The sequence below is a fragment of the Phyllobates terribilis genome, unplaced genomic scaffold, assembly GCF_046119375.1.
Source record: "Phyllobates terribilis strain yellow unplaced genomic scaffold, ASM4611937v1 Scaffold_5__5_contigs__length_657084704, whole genome shotgun sequence".
Lineage (NCBI taxonomy): Eukaryota > Metazoa > Chordata > Amphibia > Anura > Dendrobatidae > Phyllobates > Phyllobates terribilis.
The window spans coordinates 102274763-102297411 of record NW_027362765.1 but is presented as its reverse complement, the minus strand read 5'-3'; the positions used below and the strand labels follow the sequence as shown (position 1 = coordinate 102297411).

General features: G+C 44.9%; 1 protein-coding gene across 3 annotated transcripts in view; it reads left to right on the top strand.

Annotated features, from left to right (window-relative positions):
* The window catches only part of CSE1L (chromosome segregation 1 like), a 34662-nt gene extending 17727 nt beyond the window's left edge, over positions 1-16935 (top strand). For all 3 annotated transcript variants that reach the window (XM_073682641.1, XM_073682642.1, XM_073682643.1), the window contains exons 14-26: positions 1418-1502; positions 2728-2789; positions 3027-3166; positions 3490-3593; positions 4778-4875; positions 4960-5110; positions 7495-7703; positions 8522-8619; positions 14231-14316; positions 15443-15524; positions 15769-15915; positions 16190-16421; positions 16506-16935. In XM_073682641.1, coding sequence (XP_073538742.1) covers positions 1418-1502; positions 2728-2789; positions 3027-3166; positions 3490-3593; positions 4778-4875; positions 4960-5110; positions 7495-7703; positions 8522-8619; positions 14231-14316; positions 15443-15524; positions 15769-15915; positions 16190-16421; positions 16506-16595 — 1584 coding nt within the window. In that variant the 3' untranslated portion in view covers positions 16596-16935. The remainder of the gene's footprint in view (positions 1-1417; positions 1503-2727; positions 2790-3026; positions 3167-3489; positions 3594-4777; positions 4876-4959; positions 5111-7494; positions 7704-8521; positions 8620-14230; positions 14317-15442; positions 15525-15768; positions 15916-16189; positions 16422-16505) is intronic.
* Positions 16936-22649: the final 5714 nt, after the last annotated feature.

Below are 22649 nucleotides of genomic sequence, written 5' to 3'. Positions count from 1 at the left end.
AAAACTTTGAAAGTGTCCCCAAGTGCAGTTGCAAAAACCATCAAGCACTACAAAGAAACTGGCTCACATGAGGACCGCCCCAGGAAAAGGAAGACCAAGAGTCACCTCTGCTTCTGAGGATAAGTTTATCCGAGTTACCAGCCTCAGAAATCGCAGGTTAACAGCAGCTCAGATTAGAGACCAGGTCAATGCCACACAGAGCTCTAGCAGCAGACACATGTCTACAACAACTGTTAAGAGGAGGCAGCAGGCCTTCATGGTAAAATAGGTACTAGGAAACCACTGCTAAGGACAGGCAACAAGCAGAAGAGACTTGTTTGGGCTAAAGAACACAAGGAATGGACATTGGACCAGTGGAAATCTGTGCTTTGGTCTGATGAGTCCAAATTTGAGATCTTTGGTTCCAACCACCGTGTCTTTGTGCGACGCAGAAAAGGTGAACGGATGGACTCTACATGCCTGGTTCCCACCGTGAAGCATGGAGGAGGAGGTGTGATGGTGTGGGGGTGCTTTGCTGGTGACACTGTTGGGGATTTATTCAAAATTGAAGGCAAACTGAACCAGCATGGCTACCATAGCATCTTGCAGCGGCATGCAATTCCATCCGGTTTGCGTTTAGTTGGACCATCATTTATTTTTCAACATGACAATGACCCCAAACACACCTCCAGGCTGTGTAAGGGCTATTTGACCAAGAAGGAGCGTGATGGGGTGCTACGCCAGATGACCTGGCCTCCACAATCACCAGACCTGAACCCAATCGAGATGGTTTGGGGTGAGCTGGACCGCAGAGTGAAGGCAAAAGGGCCAACAAGTGCTAAGCATCTCTGGGAACTCCTTCAAGATTGTTGGAAGACCATTTCCGGTGACTACCTCTTGAAGCTCATCAAGAGAATGCCAAGAGTGTGCAAAGCAGTCATCAAAGCAAAAGATGGCTACTTTGAAGAACCTAGAACATAAGACATATTTTCAGTTGTTTCACACTTTTTTGTTAAGTATATAATCCCACATGTGTTAATTCATAGTTTTGATGCCTTCAGTGTGAATGTACAATTTTCATAGTCATGAAAATACAGAAAAATCTTTAAATGAGAAGGTGTGTCCAAACTTTTGGTCTGTACTGTGTGTGTGTATATATATATATATATATATATATATATATATATATATATATATATATATATATATATATATATATATATATATATATATATATATATATATATATATATATATATATATATATATATATAATTACACACGCACACACATATATACGCTTATTTACTTATTTTCTGCGGTCAGTCATATAGTAGGATAGAGGACCTGGCCATTTGTTTTCTCAATGCAGCGCCTGATCCAGCTCGAGGTGCACTCATGGATATTGTTGGTGACTGGTCTATATTTCTCTCCACAGCACGGTATAACACAAGCTAACGAACTTGTCAATTTAACAGAATTCTTCATCAATCACATCCTTCCTGATCTCAAGTCTGCAAACAGTGAGTAATAAATACGCTGGGACATATAAGCATGGCCAGTGCAGTAACTAATGAGAACTGTCATAATGGACTGTTCATGGTCCGTAAGTTGTATTCTGGATTGTTGGACTTTCAGCAGGGGACATGTCAGTTACTAATCCTGTGTTATTAATCCCTTCAGACCTCATAATGTAAATTTACATCATATGTATATGGAGCGGTGCTGTTACACAACTGGCACCAGCCTCTTACAGCAGTGATAAGTGCTAGCTCTGATCTCTGCTGTTTAACCATTTACATGACACGGTCAATGGCTCACACTACTATTTAACCGATGCAATTGTGGGATGCTGATAGGTTGACATAATAGTCGGGGGTGCGTGCTAAAGGTCCCTCGTCCCTACCATCTTTAATCTCCCATGAAGCCCAGCTGCATGCTGGGTTTTATAGATTATTTCTACTGCAATACTGTAATAAGTGATCAAATGTTTACATGTTCCAGTTCCCTAGGGGGACTAAAAATAAAGCAAATTTAGAAACAAACATTTTTAAAAATGTCGATAGTTTGTCACTCTCCTCCTTTTACCAATTGAAAAATAATACATGTTTTTTATTGACCTTGAAAGTTCAATCTATGATAATATAATGCTGTAAAGAAAAACAAGAAAACACTGGATTGACCCAAAAAACTGCAATAAAAAGCGATCAAAACATCCCATGTACGGTATTAATTGAAATGTCAGATTGCCACACAAAAACCATGGCCTCCCACAGCTCCATTGATGGAAAAAATTTTTTTTCTTTTCTTTGATGTTCTGAATCTTTTTTTTTTTTTTTTTTTAACTTCTAAAAGTAACAAACTTGTAAAGTTTTTGTCACCATAATCGTACTGACCTGGAGAGTCATGTTGACATGTTATTTTTTCTGTACATCTAATGCCCTAAAAACAAAGCACAGAGAATTGTGTTTTAATTTCACCGTTTTATCCCACTTGGATTTTCTTTCTATTTTTCAGTACATTACATTATAAAGTCCACACCATTATTTAAAACTACAGCTCAGCCTGCAAAATGAAAAACAGCCTCATGCGGCTATGTCTATGGAAAAAAAAACAAACCAAAAAATTGCTATGACTTGGAAGAAAAGAGGAAAAAATGAAAATATCAGTCGGGAAGGGGTTGTATAACTGGGGTGTATGTTACCTGTGTGGATCCTTCTAGTTTATACTCATTTTTTATTTTTCCAGTTAATGAATATCCTGTGCTGAAAGCCGATGGGATCAAGTACATCATGTTCTTCAGGAATCAGGTAACTTGGTGAAGCTATCACCCTTATTACAGCTCCTTTAATCCCTCTTGGTAATTCAGAAAGGTTGTAAATATGGTGTCCAGCATAATTTGTGACTTTTTTATACTAGAAATATATGGCTTGACGTTATTTTAAACTCCCTTGGTGTGTTTATTCCCAGATTTCTGTTCCTGACAGGTAATAACGGGTGTCAAGTGGCCTCCCAGCAAACGCACTCATGTCTTCTGTATTTTTCAGGTTCCTAAAGATCAACTGCTGGCGTCAATTCCTTTGCTGATCTCTCACCTGCAGGCAGAGAGTATTGTTGTGCACACATATGCAGCTCATGCCCTGGAGCGATTTTTCACCATGCGAGGAGGTGCTGCCAACGCTACCCTGTAAGCTCCTCCTGTTTGTCATTCCTCTTGTACCCTTCTGGTGACACACTTGTACCTCTGTAACTGGCTTGTTTGTAAGTTGGAGTTCTCATCAGTCTCTGGTGCTGGCGAAACATGTCAAAGTCTGTCTGGCATCAAAACGGCTGACGCTGCTGGCAGATTGGGGGGCAGAGGGCTCTGTCACCAGCCTTTTCCTTTCTCCTCTTTGGTTATTGTTTACTGGGGGACTCTTCTGTGTGTCAAATGTGGGATCTTCTGTTTTATAGATCAGATTCCTTGTAGTTAGTGTAATTTAAAGTGCAATATGGCATCTCTATCCCCAGCATCTCTGCCGCTGACATGTTACCTTACACAGAACAACTTCTGTCCAATCTGTTCAAAGCGCTCTCATTACCTGGCTCCTGTGAGAACGAATACATCATGAAAGGTGAGTGAGCACTAGGAGAAAGGTACTTGTGGCCCTTTGAGCTGTTTTGCAACCATTCTGTCACGGTTGCATGCTGTAGTCATGGGTGGCCTGCGGAGCCAGCCTGCTGTGCACTAATCGATGCCATACTCGCTCTCTTATGGCCTTTTGCTTTTCCCAGACTGTTTCCAGGGAGGCTTTTACATTTCTAAGACTTGCTTAGGTAGTTCTGCCATAAAGTGCAGTTTACAAGAGAAGTAATGTAATAAAGGTGCAGACTTCAAAGAGGTTGTCCACTACTTTTACATTGATGAGTTATCCTTAGGATAGATCATCAATGTCAGATCGGCCAGGGTCCGGCGCTTGGCACCCCCGTCGATCAGCTGTTATCGGTGGCGGCCGCTGGCCGGAAGTACTCACTTGCCGAGCTGCTCCGTCTTCTGGTAGTGGCTGCCGCAGGGTACTGCACATCTGCCTCCTATTGATTTGAATAGGAGGAGACTGTGCAGTAGCAAGCCTCAGCCACTACCAGAAGACGGAGCAGCTCGGCAAGTGAGTACTTCCGGCCGACGTTGACACCGATAACAGATGATCAGCTGAGGTGCCGGGTGTCAGACCTCAGCCGATCAGATATCTTAAGGATAGCTCATCAATGTAAAAGTAGTGGACAACCTCTTTAAGGCTGCCCAAACACCAGCGCAGGGGCCACCTAGTTCCAACATATGGAATAAGGGCGGGTTTGGGGTCTGTGCACACAGTTTTTTGGAGGCTGTCAGAAACTGAGTTTTTGAGTGGAAAACACATGGCAAAACGCTTTTTGAGGAATTTTTCTTTTTTAGATGCAATTTTAAAGAGGTTTTTTTTGTTTGTTTGTTTTTTTTTTTTGCTGAGGCATTGTTTGCAGCATTTAACTTGGACACTTGCTAGTTTGGAATGTTTTCCATCAGGTACCTCTTCAAAGAAGTGACATGCACCAGGAAGTTTTTTAAAACCTGAAGTGGAAAAAAAAAATGTTCAAAAAAGCATTTTTGTTTAAGCAATTTTTCAAGTACCTTCTGGAGCAGATGTGCTCCTAATAAGACTCTTGAAAAAATTATGTGCACATACCATTGTTCACTGGTAAAAATGCTTCCTAGGACACTGTGGCGGCAGCAGAATGCATGTGGCGCCCACTTCATTACCTCTTCCATTTGCTTTTCTGCCAGCAATCATGAGAAGCTTCTCCCTGCTGCAGGAGGCCATCATCCCGTACATCCCCTCTGTCATCCCACAGCTGACACAGAAGCTGCTGGCTGTCAGCAAGGTGAGTGGCCATGCATGGCGCTGCCCCTGCAAATAACACATCTGCTCATGCACTGGACTTAACTATTTTTTTTTCATGTTGCAGAACCCCAGCAAGCCGCATTTTAACCATTACCTGTTTGAGTCCATTTGCCTCTCCGTAAGGATCACATGCAGAGCCAATCCGGCTACTGTGTCCAGCTTTGAAGACGCGCTGTTCATGGTTTTTACCGAGATACTCCGAAATGATGTGCAAGGTAGGTGACGAATGATTGCACCTGACACTGGATGGATGAATGGATATCTTGTGTAAAGCGTGTGTTAAAGGCATAAGTTATTGGGGTTGTGTGGGCAAAATTATAAATTTACCGTTGCCTTGGTAAATGGAAAAATAATAAATGAAGCTATTCTCTTACCGGGATCCAGCACTGGCCGCTCTGTGGTCAGTATTTGCATCGGCAGGAAGTCGTCGCTGTTCAAACCGGCAGCAAGATCGCTGGTACTGGTAATTGGCTGCCATGGTCAGGTGTCTAAAGCGGCATGGGGATTGCAGGCGTTGCCTATGACACGCTGCTCAAGACACCTGACCACTGCAGCCAATCACAGATCCTGGCGCTCCTGCTATTGCACTGAACGGAGACCATGCGGCAGCTTTAGCCAGATCGGATAAGTGAGTATGGTTTCATTTTTATTTATTTATTTTTTTTAACCAAGAAAATGGTAACATTTTAATTGTCCCCTGACAACTTCTTTAACAAAACTTGCTAATTGCAGGGATGCTTGAAAAGTAATTAATTCAGCCATATTCAGGTTGTCTAACCCCTGTGGATCCAGCCAAGACCATTTTGCTTCCTGTTCTTCAATCACATGACCATTGAGTTCTGTGATTGGCTGCAGCAGTCAGGTGACTTGGGGTTGGCAAGTTTTGCTCACACACTGGACAATTTGTCATCACTGCAATTTTCATGTTTTTTTATCCTGATTAGTGTGCCGCGTCCAGCTTTCTGTAAAGTTAAGCTTCTGTGAATATTTAATAGACTCTTTCACTTTCAAAGCCTCTGCTTGCTGAAAGTGGTCTAGAGACTGGAAATGTGTTGCTGACGTGGGTGTATAGTCTCAGCTAGAAGTTTGGGCACACCTGTTCATGCAGTGTTGTTTTTTTCTAGTTGTTGTAACTTGCACATAGTAGGTTCAGACTGAAGGCAGCAAAACCATAAAGAAATAGACCAGATTGTGTTAAACCTTAGATTGCTCACAGTATCCCCCTCCTTATTACTCTGACAGCTTTACACTCCCTTAGCATTTTCTCCATCTCCTGGAATGGCTTCCAATGAAAAGGTATGTCTTGTCAAGAGTTCATTTGTGGAATCATTGGCTTTCAGAAAGTGTTGGTACCCAGCTCCTTACAGTGCTGAGCCCTATTCCACAACTGTTTTGTGCCACAACATTTCAATAACTACTCAACTAAGTATAGAGAAACGACAGGCCATGATTACTTTTAAGACATGACAGCCAGTCAATACGGAAAAATCCTAGAACCTTGAAGGTATCCTCAAGTACAGTCATGAAAACAATCAATCACTATGATGAAACTGGCTCTCATGAGGACTGCCTCAGGAAAGGAAGACCAAGAACGACATCTGCTGCAGAGGATAATTTCATCAGTTACCAACCTCAGAAACCACAATCTCACATAGTAGCACTCATAAATGATGCACAGACATGAAGTAGTAGACACATCTCAACATCAACTGCCCAGATGAGACTGAGAAGGTTTTTATTGTAAAATTACTGCAAAGCAGCCACTATTGAGGACCACAAACAAGAAGAGTCTTGTTTGGCCCAAACGACACAAGGACTGGACATTAGATCAGTGGAAATCTGTCCTGTGGTCTGATAACTCAAATTTGAGAGTTTTGGTACCAACCACCAGGTCTTTGGGAAATGCAGAAAAGGTGAGCGGATGGTTTCTTCATGTGTGGTGCCTACCGTGAAGCATGGCTGGTGACAGTGTTGGTGGTTTATTCCAAATCGAAGGCACACTACTCAGCATGATTACCGCAGCGTTCTGTATCGACTGTCATCCCATCTGGTTCGTAGTTAGTGAGACCATCATTTGTGTTGCAATAGGGCAATGTCCCAAAATTCACCTCCAGGCTATGTAAGAGCTGTGTGACCAAGAGAGGTATGGAGGCTGTGTGAGATAACATGGCCTCCACAATCACCCGACCTCAACCCAACTTAAATGGTTTGGGATGAGTTGGACGCAGCAAACAAGTGCTCAGCACCTCTGGGAACTCTCTCAAGACTGTTAGAAGTCATTCCATGTGACGACCAGATGAAGCTATGGAGAGATTGCCTGTAGGGTATAAAGACGTCATCAGAGAAAAAGGGGAGGGGGGGACTGAGTAATCTAAGGTTTCACACGTGTTTCTTTACGCCTTATCATATAAGCTCCCTTGTAGTTTTATTGCCTTCAGTCCGAATCTACGATTTCCACATTCTAATAACAAGGAAAACCATTGCATGAACTTTACAGTTAGTGTAACTTAATTAACATAAAACTCTATGATGTGATCGACTCTTTCAGTGATCATCTTTCCCTGGTTGTACTGTACATTGCTGTGTTTTATCTCTGTAGAGTTTATGCCGTATGTTTTTCAAGTAATGTCTTTGCTCCTGGAGATGCACAAAGATGACATCCCCACCTCCTACATGTCCTTGTTCCCGCACCTTCTACAGCCGATTCTGTGGGAGAGAACTGGTAATATTCCTCCCCTAGTGAGACTCTTACAAGCCTTCCTGGAGAGAGGATCAAGGTTAATTGCAGCCAACGCCACTGATAAAATTGTGAGTAACTGTATAGCAATTGTGTGACCATCACACACCTGCACACCACCCTTGGTACAGTACTGTCAGTATCTCAGCCCAGGTGGTTGGGTCAGTAGGTACTGGCATTATGTGCATAGTCTTGATGCTCATGTTGGTACTTGTTTCATTTTTCTTTTCTTTTTTTTTCTTTTTTGGGAAATTCTGATGTCAATCAGTACTACATTAGCCCCTCAAGGATTATACTGCAATACTTTAACATTACAATATACAGCAAACTGTAAGTCTCATAGGAACCTCAAGATGGGGATGTTAATAAGGCATCCTGTTGCCAGGGTAACCCATTGGCACTGTGCAAATGCATCATGGTAAGGGGAAGGTGATGGGCACCCAAACAGGGACCTGCATTGTTTCAATCACGTAAATGCTACTGCCAGAGACATCTAAGTGGTTAAGCAGCAGCAATCAGAGCTGGCTCCGGTTACTGCTGTTAGCCGCAGGTGCTGGCTGTGTAGCATAGCTATCTCAGGTCCTGAGTCTGCTCCATACAACCGTACTGGTCCTATGATGTTTATAAACGTCACAGGGCTGTAAGGAGTTAATGCTGTTCAGTTAATTAGATAGGATATCTGGAACCTGCACTAGTAAACATTAATTTTTTGTTGCCATCTGAGTAACCACTGGGAATTTCATTCCCAGTGATGTGGACGATTCGGTAAAGATTGCAGAGAGGTGATACAGATAACATTGACCATGCTCCCGCCAGTAAGGACAAGGCAGTCCTGAGGTGGCAGATCCTTTTTTTTTTTCCCCCCTCATTTCTTGTTTTTGTCTTTTAGCCTGGACTCCTTGGCGTCTTCCAGAAACTCATTGCTTCCAAAGCCAATGACCACCAAGGGTTTTATTTGCTGAACAGCATTATTGAGCATATGCCTTCGTAAGTACCAATCCGGGTTTGTTTAAGGGGATGTGTTATCAGAAGATGGCCTTTTATTTAAAAGATGTGTTGTCGTCACCCCCCCCCACAAAAAAAAACAAACAAAAAAAAACTCTTGGGGAGTTTGAGCGCGGAAAGCATCTGTCTGCAATCGCGCTCATACAGGTCTGTGAAGCAGAACGATCTCACCCATAGGTCAGATCCGTGGGAGGGGGGAATAACTGACACGCTTATGTGCTTCTCAGTAATATGCTCCCCGCGCTGTTAGACCTGTGTGAGGTGAGTGCAGGGAGAATACCTTGTGCACACTGGGGGTGGGGAGTTGGGGGGACCTTTTATGATGACCGGAACTGCGCATGCTCAGCCAGCTGATCGGCCACTGGGATGACGGAATTGAATAACGCCAGGGAACCTACTTCAGAAGATGAAAGGTTATTTGTTGAATGGCGCATCATTTTTTAATAACTGCAAATTTCAAAGCCATTTATTTCCACCTTTTTCTGCTTAGTTAAATGTATTTTATATGGTGGCACAACCCCTTGTACATTGGCAGGACAAGCTATAGGCTCTTTCTGTTCGCATCCAGTCCAACAACACCACTGCTGTGGTCTACATCAACCATCTAGGTGGGACTCTAAGTAGTCTAGACATAGCAGACTACTTAAAGTCCCACCTAGATGATTGCTGTAGTCCACAGCAGTGATGATGTTGGACTGGATGCAAACAAAGACCCAATAGCTGGTCCTGCCAATGCACAAGGGTCAGACGAATGGCTCTGAGCTCCAGGATGTTGATGAGAATGGTTCTTTCATTGTCCTTGCATGTAAGTGACGCGCCCCCTGGGCCGTGGGGTACCCGGTGCCGGGCCGGTAGATGCCGGGGAATGTCACAGTGGCGGTAACCCGGTCCGTGACCCAGGGCGGTCAATAACAGGGGTTTATTTATAGGAGATTTATAGTGATTGTATAAAGTTTGTGACGCCACCTGTGGTATGCGGCTAAAGGAGCCGCCGCTGCGGAGCAGGTCCTCTGGAGCTGATGTGAGTGCAGCAGGGATTGTGTGGCTCTCCACAGGTAGAGCTTAGCTCCAGGGCAGTGTAGATGTTATAGGTTATGCTGGGCGTTGTAGTGCAGGGGTTGATGGCGCAGCAATAATCACAGAGACAGTGGGGTGCAGTCTTCCGAGTTTACTCACAGTTGATAAGTTCCTCAGGTTACAGGGTCCGGACCACAACCTCCCACGTCGTGCTGCGTTTACCAGGCAGGGGTTCAGCAATCCCTCAGGTAGTTAAAGAGTGCCTGACAGGACCCCTTTCTGTGTGCCTTCCTCAGTCGTCTTCCTGCGCTGGCTCTCGCCCTCCTGCCCTGCGCCTCGCAACAAGTGTCCCAATCCGGTAGCCTCGGGTCTTGTCGGGCGACCTGCAGTCCCCTGGTCCCTCTGTGGCCACCTTTTCGGTGATATAGTTGCGGATGTGGCCACTGCGCCTTGCAAGTACAGCAGCCTCCGGTTCCTAGCTGAGCCTTGTAGTTCTCCACTAGTTTAGGGGCCGGTCCCCTCTGCGGCTCCATCCCTCCACTCCCTGGCAGATTTGGGCGTACCAGTGGCCTCTAGAACTTCCCGTACCCCTGGGATCCCTTCTGTTCCTGGAGCCTTTCTCCTGCTCCCTCTCCTCTCTCAGTCCTGGGCCTCTCACTATCCCCGCCTCCAGAGCAGAGCTCCTGCAGAGCCTCTGCTCCCCTCACTTTCCTCCTCTGACTGGCTTGTCTTTCTAAGATGGCTCCCCTTTTTATACAGCTTCCTTTCATGTGCTCCCCTGATCTTCGTCCTCCACCCACACCCACTACATGGTTCCACCTTACTAGGTTCCCCTCCACTCCAGTCAGGGACCAGGGACTGTGCTCTCCCATAGGAGCAATCTCACCCTGCCCTACTGAAGTGGATGTGTTGGATGCAGGTGTTAGGGTCCCGGGCATTACTCCTTCCTTACCTGAGAGTGGGATACCACACCTCTGGGGGAGATGCAGTACCTCTGTAGCGACTGAACCCTCAGGGGCGCCATATAAGCTTCCGGAAAACTGCTCCCCAACCGAGAAGACAATTGTGTCAATTTGCCAGTGAATCAAAAGAAAGCAATTTCTGAACAATGGGTGAGTACCACCACCCAATCAAGGGCTGTCTGACGCGAGGAGGTAGAAGAACCTGGTGATTTTAGGAGAAGTCAATCGTCTCACCATGAGAAGAGGGCAAGCTGCAGGTTCCTGGTATAGAACGGAGCAAAGGCAATCACCTCGATGGCATCATCGTGGCCAAAACACTAATGCAGAAACGGAGGGGAATCCGTTAGGGACACCTGAAGGAATGTATGTTGGTTTGAGGAGCAGACATCTTGTCCTCTGGAAACAAAACTTTCTCATGGACTGTGTTGAGAAGAATCCCCAGAACAACTATATGTTGAGCCAGAATCAGAGAGGTCTTTGATTTGTTGGCAATCCAACTGAAGCAGGAAAATGTGTTCATGGTGATATGCAGACTTCCGATGTTCTCAGAGAAAGAGGGAGCCTTGAGAAGAATGTTGTCCAGTTAGGGGATGACCACAATTCTCCTGGTCTGCAAGAGTGCCATGACCTCTGTAAACATCCTGGGAGCTGTGGCCAGTCTGAATGGGAGAGCCACGAACTGGAATTGAGACAGTTGGATTACAAAACTATAGAACCTTTGGTTGAGCTGGAAATATGGGAAAGTGGAGATGGTCTTCTTGGTTGTCCACTGAGCATAGGAATTCTCTGGTTCCATGGAAATTGCGACAGAGTGACTCCATCCTGAAGCAGTGGAGTCAGACTTGCTTGTTCAACAGTTTAATGTCCAGAATTTGAGAGATGAGCCATCTTTCTTGGGCACGGCAAATAACTTTGAAATAAACTCCATGAAGCATTCATGTATGGAAACTGGAACAGTGATGCCTTGGGAAAATTCTTCAGCCAAGGAGGACAAGATGGGAAAAAACGATTGCGCGGAAGGGCGGTGAATTCCATCTTGTATCTTGAGGAGACTATTTTCCTGACTCAAATGTCGTTGATTGTAAAAAGTCACACAAAACCCGAAAAAGACGACGTCCACTCACACAAAGAAGGTTCTAGGGTGACAGAACCCCGTCGGGCTAAGGAAAACTTGTTTCCCCTGGTTCTAGATTGCTTATATGACTGTCTCCATGGATGCCAACATGTAGCTCTACTCTACTTGTGTTGCGGTGGAGAGAACCTCAACCATGTTAATTAACTTGAGCGCCTGATCAGAATCCAGATCAGAGTCTGTGTCAGAATTGTGGTCTGATTCCTGTAGGGATTAAACCTTGGGTGAGGGAGAGCAAGATGGTGTGTTCGAGAAAGGCACCAAGAAGAACAACTCCCTCAAGGACGCTTCAATCGTTGCTTCGATCTGCCATGTTAGTGTGGAGTAACTGGTGGGTCTGACTCATACTGGGTAGTGATTAATTACCAGGTACTGTGGTCAACATGTGCTCCATCACTGTGACAAGGGACTGGGACTCCTTGACCAGCTCAGTTACAGAATGGGAGAAGTAACGGCCCATGGAAGGGGGGTGCACTCTCTTCACTGCTGCAGTAGGGGCTCCTGAGCCTGAGGAGGTTTGGGTAGTTAGGCGAGAGCAAGAGGTGCAGGTTGTGACATGTCAGCCTGAGAGGAATTTGAATTTACATAACACACAGGTAGAATGGGTGACCAGTGGAGGCTTGGCTGACTGTGTTTGATCCTTTTTGGAGTGGACATGATGGGACAGAGCGAGAGAAAACAATGCCGAGAGGAGGGGAGTGCTGCAGAATTACCAAGTTGTCAGTCCCCTGAGTCAGACAGCTTACCTGGAGAAGAGAGGAGGCCGCCGTCTGGAGGGTCTGTGTGTCTTAGGTCACCGGTTCGTGGAGGGGGGGATGGGAGCGTTGTCTCTGTCCTAGGGCACCAAGATGTAGATATCTGAAACTCTTGTCCAGGGAGAGAAGAAGGTCTGGGTACAGGATGAAGCACGGGAAGAGCTCGCACATGAGCCTGATTGGTTGGAGTGGTAAAGGGGCATGGCTGCGAGCGCCGCTACATCACAGAAGTCAAAGCGGCAGGATGTGGGAAGGGGCTATACCTACCTGTCCTGAATAATATAATAATAATTATTATTTCTATAGCGCCAACATATTCCGCAGCACTTTACATTTTAGAGGGGACTTGTGCAAACAATAAAAGACATTACAGAATAACAATAATCACATAAATCAACAGATACCAGGAGGAGAGATGGCCCTGCTCGCAAGCTCACAATCTATGAGGAAATGGGGGAGACACGAAAGGTGGATGGTAACAATTGCTTGTGTTGTACGGTCAAGCATCAATGTAATAAATAGGGTAATCATAGGATAAGTAAGGTGAGGCGATAGGCCAGTCTAAAGAAATGCATTTTTAGGGAACGCTTAAAACTGTGGGTATTGGGGACTAAACGAAGAGTCCTGGGTAGTGCATTCCAAAGAATTGGTGCAGCACGTGAAAAGTTTTGGAGACTGGAGTGGGAGGTCCGGATTATTGAGGATGTTAATTTTAGGTCATTAGCAGAACGGAGGGCACAGGTAGGGAGATAGACTGAGACAAAAGAGGAGATGTAGGGTGGTGCTGAAGCATGGAGCGCTTTGTGGGTAATGGTGATGAGTTTATGTTGAACTCTATAGCGGATGGGTAACCAGTGCAACTACTGTCACAGGGTGGAGGCATTGGTGTAGCGTCAGCCAAGAAGGAGTTCCACGGAGGACAAGATAGGAAAAGCGGAAGAGGCTTTGTTCTGTGATCCAGATCTTCAGCTCATTCTTCGCTCCGAACAACGCACCACGCTCGGTTGGCGGGCTGGAGACGAAAGGCAAAGAAGTTTTCTCACCAGTACCTGAATGCTGACTGCATTAGTAAAGTCCTGCCCTTCAGATGGAAGAGCATACCGCATTTGTAATTACAGACTTCTCTCAGCCTTTTGTGAGGATTACAGAAAGGTCAATTCCAATCTGTTTACCGAACTTAAAGGGAAAAAGAAAAGATTAGTAAAAATAAGACACTATAGGCAGAAGCCAGTCTGGGACTCCTACATGAAACTAAGCTAAACTGAATAGCTTTATTTATTATGCTTTGCTTATATAGCGCCATCATATTCCGCAGCACATTACAGACATTCTCATCGATGTCCTCATTGGGGCTCACAATCTACATTCCCTATCAGTATGTCTTTGGAATGTGGGAGGAAACCAGAGAACCAAGAGGAAACCCGCGCGAACACAGGGAGAACATACCTTGCAGACGTTGTCTTTGGTGGGATTTGATCCCAGAACCCCAGCACTGCTGTTGACAGCAGCATGCTCCCATGGCTTCCTGTGTCCCCCCAATGAAGTGACAGAGAGTAATTTTTCTGACTACACAAAAAGTTTACATTGATGATCTAGGCTTAGGCTTCTTGGAAAACTTTGTTATGGAACAGCTAATAGGAAATTGGGTAGGAGGGGGATGGAGCTGCAGCTTCTCCATAGATGAGGAGTTACTCGATTTATCACTGATGCCTCTCTTTTTCTTGTAGAGAATGTGTGGATCAGTATAAGAGGCAGATCTTCATTGTGCTTTTCCAGAGGTTACAAAACTCCAAAACGACAAAGTTTGTTAAGAGTAAGTTCCTCTTCCATATTGTAGATGAGAGATTTCTAATGTCATGATAATACTGTGAATGCCTTTCTATATTCTAGATTTGCGTTAATCTTGTCGAGCTTCGTTTTTATTTACTGCAGTGCTACATAATATCTACATCTTAGAATGACTGAAGTATTTAAGTGTATTATACAAGTGATCAAGGTTTGCAAGTTCAAGTCCCCTAGTGGGACTAAAAGAAAGGTTAAAAAGACATCTATTTTATAAATGTATAATAAAAACAAAAAATATTAATAAAAATCACCTCCACCCTATTTGCTTGTCCAAATAGTTCAAATTATTAAAATTGTACATCATCCAACGTGGTAAACTGTAAAAAGAAAAATATAAAACTGTTGTATTTTCGTTGCCTCATCTCCCAAAAAGATAGAATAAAAAGCACAGCCTTATGTACCAATAGCTGCAGGTCACCGGGCAAAACCATTAGTCCGTCCATGGAGGACCCATAAAGTTGAGAGTTGCAAATGATGGGCTATTTTTCATGTGTAGAAAATAATTTTTTTGAAAGTAGAAATATTAAAAAAAAAAGCTATGTAAATTTGATTTTGCTGTACTTATACTGACCCACAGTATTAAGTTGCCAGGTCATATTTACAACACATAGAAGGCCGTTCACAAAACCCAGACCTGGTGGCATAATTGCAATTAAAAAAATACCACTTGTCCAACAACAAAAAAATCTATCATTTGGCTATGTCGACAGAAAAAATGAGTATTCCTCTTGGAAAGTGCAGCAAAAAAACTGAGTGTTGCCAAGGGGTTAAACGATAGCCCTGACTCCTGCTAATAGGTATCAGAAAAGGTGGCAATAATTCCAAATATATGGCAATCAGAAAATATCTTGCATCCCATTCTCCTTGTTAGCTATTATAATATTGTTTGTGATTGCTCCCTCTCGTGGTTGTACAGTAAAAGTGCAGTTAATGTTAAGAACCTCCTTCCCTATACAGATGATGGGAGTAGCTTTGTATGAAGTATAAGCAGACTTATAGGCTCTAGACAGACAGTGTGTGCTGAGTAATGGAAGCCTAAGGGGCTGAGCAGATCATACGTAACTGCAGCTATCTTTTCTTTTTTTGTTTTACAGGTTTCTTGGTCTTCCTAAATCTTTACTGTGTCAAATATGGAGCCACTGCTTTACAAGAAATGGTTGACAGCATCCAACCCAAGTAAGTGTGATTTCCATGTGCAGAGGTTAAAAGTAAATGTATGTGATCCTACGAATGTTCGTTTCACTATAATTTTGCAGTCTAAACGGGCTGCCGATCACCTGACAATCGAGCACGGCTCTCATTCGTTGGGTGAAATGCTCTTTTGTGCGTCCTTTTATTTTGGAGGTGGTGAGTGTGCGGCTCTGTTCTCCAGCCTCTGATGGAAGCCAGCAGTGTGATAATTTTCCTCCTTTTTTTACAGGATGTTTGGGATGGTTGTAGAAAAAATAATTATCCCTGAAATTCAGAAAGTATCAGGACCAATAGAGAAGAAAATCTGCGCTGTTGGCATAACCAAACTGCTGACGGAGTGCCCGCAGATGATGGACCCAGAGTACACCAAGTTGTGGTAAGGGCCAAGCAGATGCACCACCACACTACTCAATGCCCAAAGCCCCAGGAAGTCAATGTAGTTGTGTTGCTCTGAGGCCAGTAAACCTGTACTTCATATCTGGCTGAAGTTCTTGGCTCAGCGGAGAGCCTTTGTGAGCTCATATGGTCGCAGAGTGTTTTGTCTCCAGTGTAGTTTGTTGTATCCCATCTCCATACTTCTATCTTTCCCATTGAGTCGCATATATGTTTTTGTGTTACATTGTTCCTCTATCCTCGCCCCTTCTTTCCAGGACCCCATTATTGCAAGCTCTGATCGGTCTTTTTGAGCTGCCTGAAGACGACACCATTCCAGATGATGAACACTTCATCGACATTGAAGATACCCCTGGGTACCAGACCGCTTTTTCTCAATTGGCTTTTGCTGGCAAGAAAGAGCATGATCCTATAGGTGACATGGTCAGCAATCCGAAAATCCTCTTGGCACAGTCTCTTCAGAAGTTGTCTGCATCCTGTCCTGGGAGGGTAAGCCCCCATCAGTGTACTCTCGCATGCATTTTGATGACATTTTTACGCTGTGCTGCATTAATCAAGTGTCCTGTCTTCTAGGTCCCTTCCATGATCAGCAGCAGTCTGAATGCAGATGCACTCCAGTTCCTCCAGGGGTATTTGCAGGGTGCCAGCGTGACCCTAGTGTGAAGCACAGTGGGGTCATTGTGGAGTTGTGTCAAGGTTGCTGCATGGTCAGTATATTGGTTTTGGACTTTACAACGCAGCTGTCCTTCTTCGGCTAGTGCCACCGTGCCCAGCGCCTGTACTGAGGGCATTGCACGGCGGTCCTGAGGGGGTGACTGTTCTCATCTGTGCCCATCTTATAGCAGTTAATTTATTGTACAGTTGGATTTGACTCTCGTCGGCTGCAACTTTATAGGAAGCACTTCTCATCAGTGTCACCATTTATTCAGTCTTTGCCTATTTTCTTTTCTATGTGTTTTTTGTTCTTCCTGAACTGTGAATAAATGGAAGCGTTTGCTTAATACATTTATTTTCATGCTATTTATGGTGAAGGTGCTGTGTCTTATGAGGAGTGTAGGATTGAGGCGCTGCTGATCTCTTGATTGACTGACTGGTTGCAAGTATCAATCCTGCATTCTGGTTGGCCTGAGCTAAGTGGCCACCTGTATCCTGATATAACAAACTATTAACCCCTTTATGGCTGCCACCCTTTGTACATCACATTGAGAGATGCATGCTTCTAGAAAGATAACTGGAATAAAGCAATGCCTGTGTACAGACCAATCCTCATAAGAGTTCAGTCAATAATTAGTGACGTGACCATTCTGCTGTATTCGGATTGTGATCTGGAATATTTTCCTTTAACACAAGGTCCATATGCTGTGTAGTAGAATACAAAATCTGTGACATAAATTTTTCAAGAAGTCCCTGGCAACTTTCTGAAATAAGCCGATCATATTCAGACATTACTTTAGGAACCTCCTGTATGTTACATGGAAGACGAGACCACCTAAAAGAACCATGTCTGTGGGGCATTCTCATTTCACGGCCTAGTGGGCATACACTGGACAAGAGAAGTGGTACTGTGCAGTGGCCATTTATCAATAAGGGACGTCCAAAAGCAATCCCTAGGCTGGGAAAGAAGTATAAATGTGTAAAGGCAATTCCCTCAGGACATACCGGTAACTAGAGCGATTGTCCCCTGTAGCACCTTTCTGCCTAGACTCGCATCCACCAAGAAAAGGTGTGAACAGAGGACCACGTAGCAGCATTATAAGGCTGCAAGGACGAAGCTTGATGGCGAAGAGCCCAGGAAGCCCCCACTGCTTGAGTGGAATGAGCTTTCACTCGCAGTGGGAACACTTTGTTCTTGACTTTATAAGCTTCCAGGATGGCAGAAGAAATCCAGCTGGCTATAGTCGCCTTAGAGGCAGAGAGACCTCGGCGAGGTCCTCCTGGGATGATGAACAGGTAATCTGAACGTCTGAAGTAAGCTGCCACCTTCAGGTACTGACGCACTGCTCTGGCCAGGTCCGAACAGTGAAAGTATTTCTCCATAGGATTAGAAGGAGGACAGAGAGAAGGAAGAATGATCTTTGCATTAAGGTGGAAGGAAGGAACCACCTTGGGAAGCAATGAAGGCACCGGACTCAGCACCACCATGTCCAGGTCAAGCACAATAAAAGGAGAGTGGCACGACAGATCGGTTAGTTCAGATACTCACCTAGTAAAATAAAAGTGATAGCGATCAGGAACACCACTTTCTGGAAAAGCCAGAATGAGAAATGTAGATTGATTCAAAGGGAATTGAAGAGCGTTGAGAAACAGGTTCCAAGAATCCATGGAAGGCCGATAAGGTGGAACTGAGTGGGCCACACCCTGAAGAAAAGTCTTGACTTACGCTTTGGAAGCCAAGACTTTCTGAAAGCGAATTGACAGGGCCGAGACCTGGCCTTTGAGGGCCAAACTGGACTTTAGACCTGACTGCAGGAAGGGGAAAAAAAAACATAAGCGGGGGAAATCATTGAATTTACACCACCGGAAGAAGGCCTTCCAGGTACAATGATGTATCCGATATCCCTGCGTGGAGATTGACCCTGTTACAATAAATCCCCCCTGTTTATTAACCCTGTACTGGCTGCTCTGTGTTTCTGTGTCACTGCATCTAAAGTACCTGTGTCACATGTACGTCTTTCTATAAGGCCAGACATGGTTAAAAGGAGAGGGAGAAAAAAAAAAGAAACAAAGATGGCAAAAGCAACAAAAGGTTGATTGCCAAAAGGGGGAGAGTGACTAGCTGGAGGCAGTTGTATAGGGTCTCAGAGTAGGCAGCCTACCAGTGCTTGAGACCTGTCCGGTAGCGCTGGAAAATGTGTCCTGGAGACAGGGGCGAGGACACACAAAAAACGCTGTAGGAGCTAATGGAGGGTCGCCTTAAAAGGCTGCAGTGGAGAAAAAAATTGCCCTGTGAATTGCCAGTGCAAGCGTCTGATTGGCCAGGAAAAAGGGGCGTGGCCTGCCAGCTCAACTAGGCCACATCTAATTCCGGGGGCTAAATTTGAGTCCCGACCCCAGCTGAAGCTCCAGAAGGCAGCAGGAAAGGCCTGAGGGAGTGGAGAATGTCTCTCTTCTCCTTTCAGAGGCTGAGAAAAAAAAAAAAAGTAGTGCATCTAAGTACTGCTGGTCGTGCATCATACCGCTGCACGACCAGCTCTACCCCGACCTACTGTATCCTCACCCATCGCTTGTAGATTGTGAGCCCTCGCGAGCAGGGTCCTCTCCCCTGTACCAGTTGCTGACTTGAATTGTTCAAAATTATTGTAATTGCTTGTGCTTTGTATACCCCTTTCACATGTAAAGCGCCATGGAATAAATGGCGCTATAATAATAAGACCGGGAAAAACATTCCTGGAAGGAGCAGGAGCTGGCCCAATGCAGCAGGATGTACAGGAAGATCCACTTGCCTGTCCTGAAGTATATGGATGCTGAATTCTTCGCAAGGATGATCTTTTGGCTTGGTCTTCGTTCCATGCACACGCCTGCCCTGGGGGGTTGAGAAAGGATACAGTTTCCCCTAGCAGCAGTGGCAAATGCAGACTGAAGAGGGCCTATCTTTGTGCCTGTGACAGAAGCTGATTGCTGATTTAAAGATCGAAATGGGCCCCCTTACCTATTGGGCCACTGTGTGGTGTACCTGTAAGGGTGTGGACTGTATTGCCCTATCCCTAAAGACCGCAATCGTGTAATGTAAATGATGTCATGCGTTTTACATATGTATGTGTAGTTTCATGTGAACTATGTACTGTATTTTGGTGAATTTTGTAACTAGGCTGTAGTAGAGAATAGTACAAGTATTGTTAATACGGTAATGTGAAGCATAATATGCATGATGTGTAACAATGTATAATTTTGGTAGTGTACAGCATAGGTGAGACATAAATTAGGATCTAGGGCATAAGATATAGTTAATATTTGGGGCTAGCCCATAATGGGATGGAACTAGTGAGTTCAGAAAAGGAACTCCCTTCCCGGTAGTTATCCGATAGGGAAGTACAGTGAAAAGGTCAAGTTCAAGAACAGTGGACTGCTAGGGCCAACATGTACCAAGCGTTCCAGGCAGTGGGAGGCCATACTGATATTCCTTGCGGACAATCCGGCATCGTCAGGAGCCCAAATCTCAGGGTGGGGAGCTGATGGGCGCATCATTTCTTCTGGCGCACAGAGGAAGATGGACGTGGAACCACATAAAGGGCAGGTGGCTGGTCCCAGGTGCAATTCTAAACTGGACAGGAAAGTCCTGGGGCTGACTGAGTCAGTGGCTTGGGGATAGTCCAGAAGGAATGCGTGGTAGGGCTGAAGATGTGTTGTACTAAGGAAGTATGGAATACAAAGTATTGTGACCTATCCCACATGTTACAACCTGATTAACTTGAACTGACCAGTAAACGTTTGCTTGATGCAATGAACTTTGTGTCCCACCCCCTGAATTATGCGTGGCGGCTCCTGAGGATAGAGGTCTGCAGTCTACAAGTGAGTGTGATGCACCCCACATCTGACAGCACCCTGGGACTGGGACTCTGTTTTCCTGTAAAGTGCCAGAGTGTGACCAGACAGCAGCTCTGTCATGACTACTGCTCTTGGCAACTTTACATTTGGCATACTCTGCAGGATCTAACCATGCATCAAGAAAACTTGACCAATGCGAGGAAGCATCCAGTGAAAACTAAGATGCAGACCCCAATGAAGGATCCAGAACCAATCTGGAATGGAAGAAGGCAGAGTCTGTGTGGCCGAGGCAGGGCGGCAGGCTTGAAGGCACTCGTGGCAGCTGTGGCTGGAAGGGTACCTCCGATCCCTATAGAGCCCATCTGGGGAATCGCTCCCACCTGCCTGCCACGAATGTATGTGGAAGAGACCACAGACCCTAAGAAGGCCTTATGGGTAGCCCGGGTGATCCTAGGCATGAAGGAGCTAGAAATTTGGGTGTGGCCCCAGCTGGATTTTCCCTGAGATGGGGAAGTGTGTGACCGGGTGACCAGCGGCTGCATCAGGTATTTTGATGAGAAGGTACGGCTTTGTATAGGAAAATGGGACCGGCCACGGCATGTACATGAACGATGGTTCCCTGCAGTATGGGCCTACCCTACGACAAGGGTACTGTATCAGTTTTGTGAAGGAAGATGGGCCGCGGTGGCAGTGACAGTTATTCGATCGGAGGAGGCGAATCTTCAGATGGCTGCCCAACTTCAAGAGAAGAAACCGACAGCCAAGGCTCCCACCCCTCTGAGTCCTATGCTCTCTGGCCCCATTGGATGCAACAGGAAGAGAAGCGGGGAAACCAGCTGCATGTCTTCTACGGGCACCACCCAGGCTTAATGGAAGTGGCGGTGCTGCGGCGGCAGTATATGTCTGTCAGGGATCACACTCAACAGCGTATGTGGGAAAATCAGGCACCAGGGAGACATGGGTCTGAGAACGGCCTTGGAATCTAAGTTACTGCTAAGGAGAACAGGTCAGCTGCGACCAATTTCAGCAGTGCATGTTGTACAGGAAAGAATGGTTCCACGTTCCTGAGGGCAGAAGACCCTAGATGTACCAGGAATTCCCTGTGTTGGCCAAGACAGCTGAAGAGTTTGTGTTTCCCCCTCCCAGTTTGTTTTAGACATTTTTGTGTATACCCCTGCTTAATTGAGGTACTGTGAACTGTTTGTGTCTCAAACCCTTTCTGTCTCTATGGACTGTGCACATTGCCCCATTGACTCTGTCCCATCTCCCCTTGGACTCTGCCCCCTGCTTTTCCATGAACTTTGCCCCACGGGACACCAAGTCTGACACAGCGGGTGACACGGTGCAAATTAAAAAGGACTGTTGTTCACAAAAGGGAGAGGGAAGGAAACAGACCACCCGCTGTTCGAGCTGGGTAAGGACCATGTGAACTATACCCTTGTTTTAAAGGACTGATGAGGGACTTAAAGACTGTGCTCATGGACTTATGAGCCATTGTTTTACAGGAAACATGGACTCTGATGAACATGAGTTCTGCAGTTCTAGCCAAGAGGACTGACCAATTAACCCCTTTACCCCCGAGGGTGGTTCGCACGTTAATGACCAGGCGAATTTTTACAATTCTGACCACTGTCATTTTATGAGGTAATAACTATGGAATGCTTCAACAGATCCCACTGATTCTGATTGTTTTTTTTCGTGACATATTGTACTTCATGATATTGGTAAAATTTCTTCGATATGACTTGCGTTTATTTGTGAAAAAATCAGAAATTTGGCTTAAATTTGAATTTTCATGCCCTTAAATCAGAGATAGGACAAACAAAATAGTTAATAAATAACATTTCCCACATGTCTACTTTACATCAGCACAATTTTGGAACCAACATTTTTTTTGTTAGAAAGTTATAAGGGTTAAAATTTGACCATTGATTTCTCATTTTTCCAACAAAATTTACAAAAACATTTTTTTAGGGACCACATCACATTTGAAGTGACTTTAAGGAGCTTTTATGGCAGAAAATACCCAAAAGTGACACCATTCTAAAAGAAGTTTATTAATCCTTCAGGTGCTTCACAGGAATTTTTGGAATGTGGAAGAAAAAAATGAACATTTAACTTCTCACAAAAATGTTACTTTAGGCCCCATTTTTTTATTTTTGCAAGGGTAACAGGAAAAAATGGACCCCAAAATTTGTTGTGCAATTCCTCCTGAGCAGATACCCCATATGT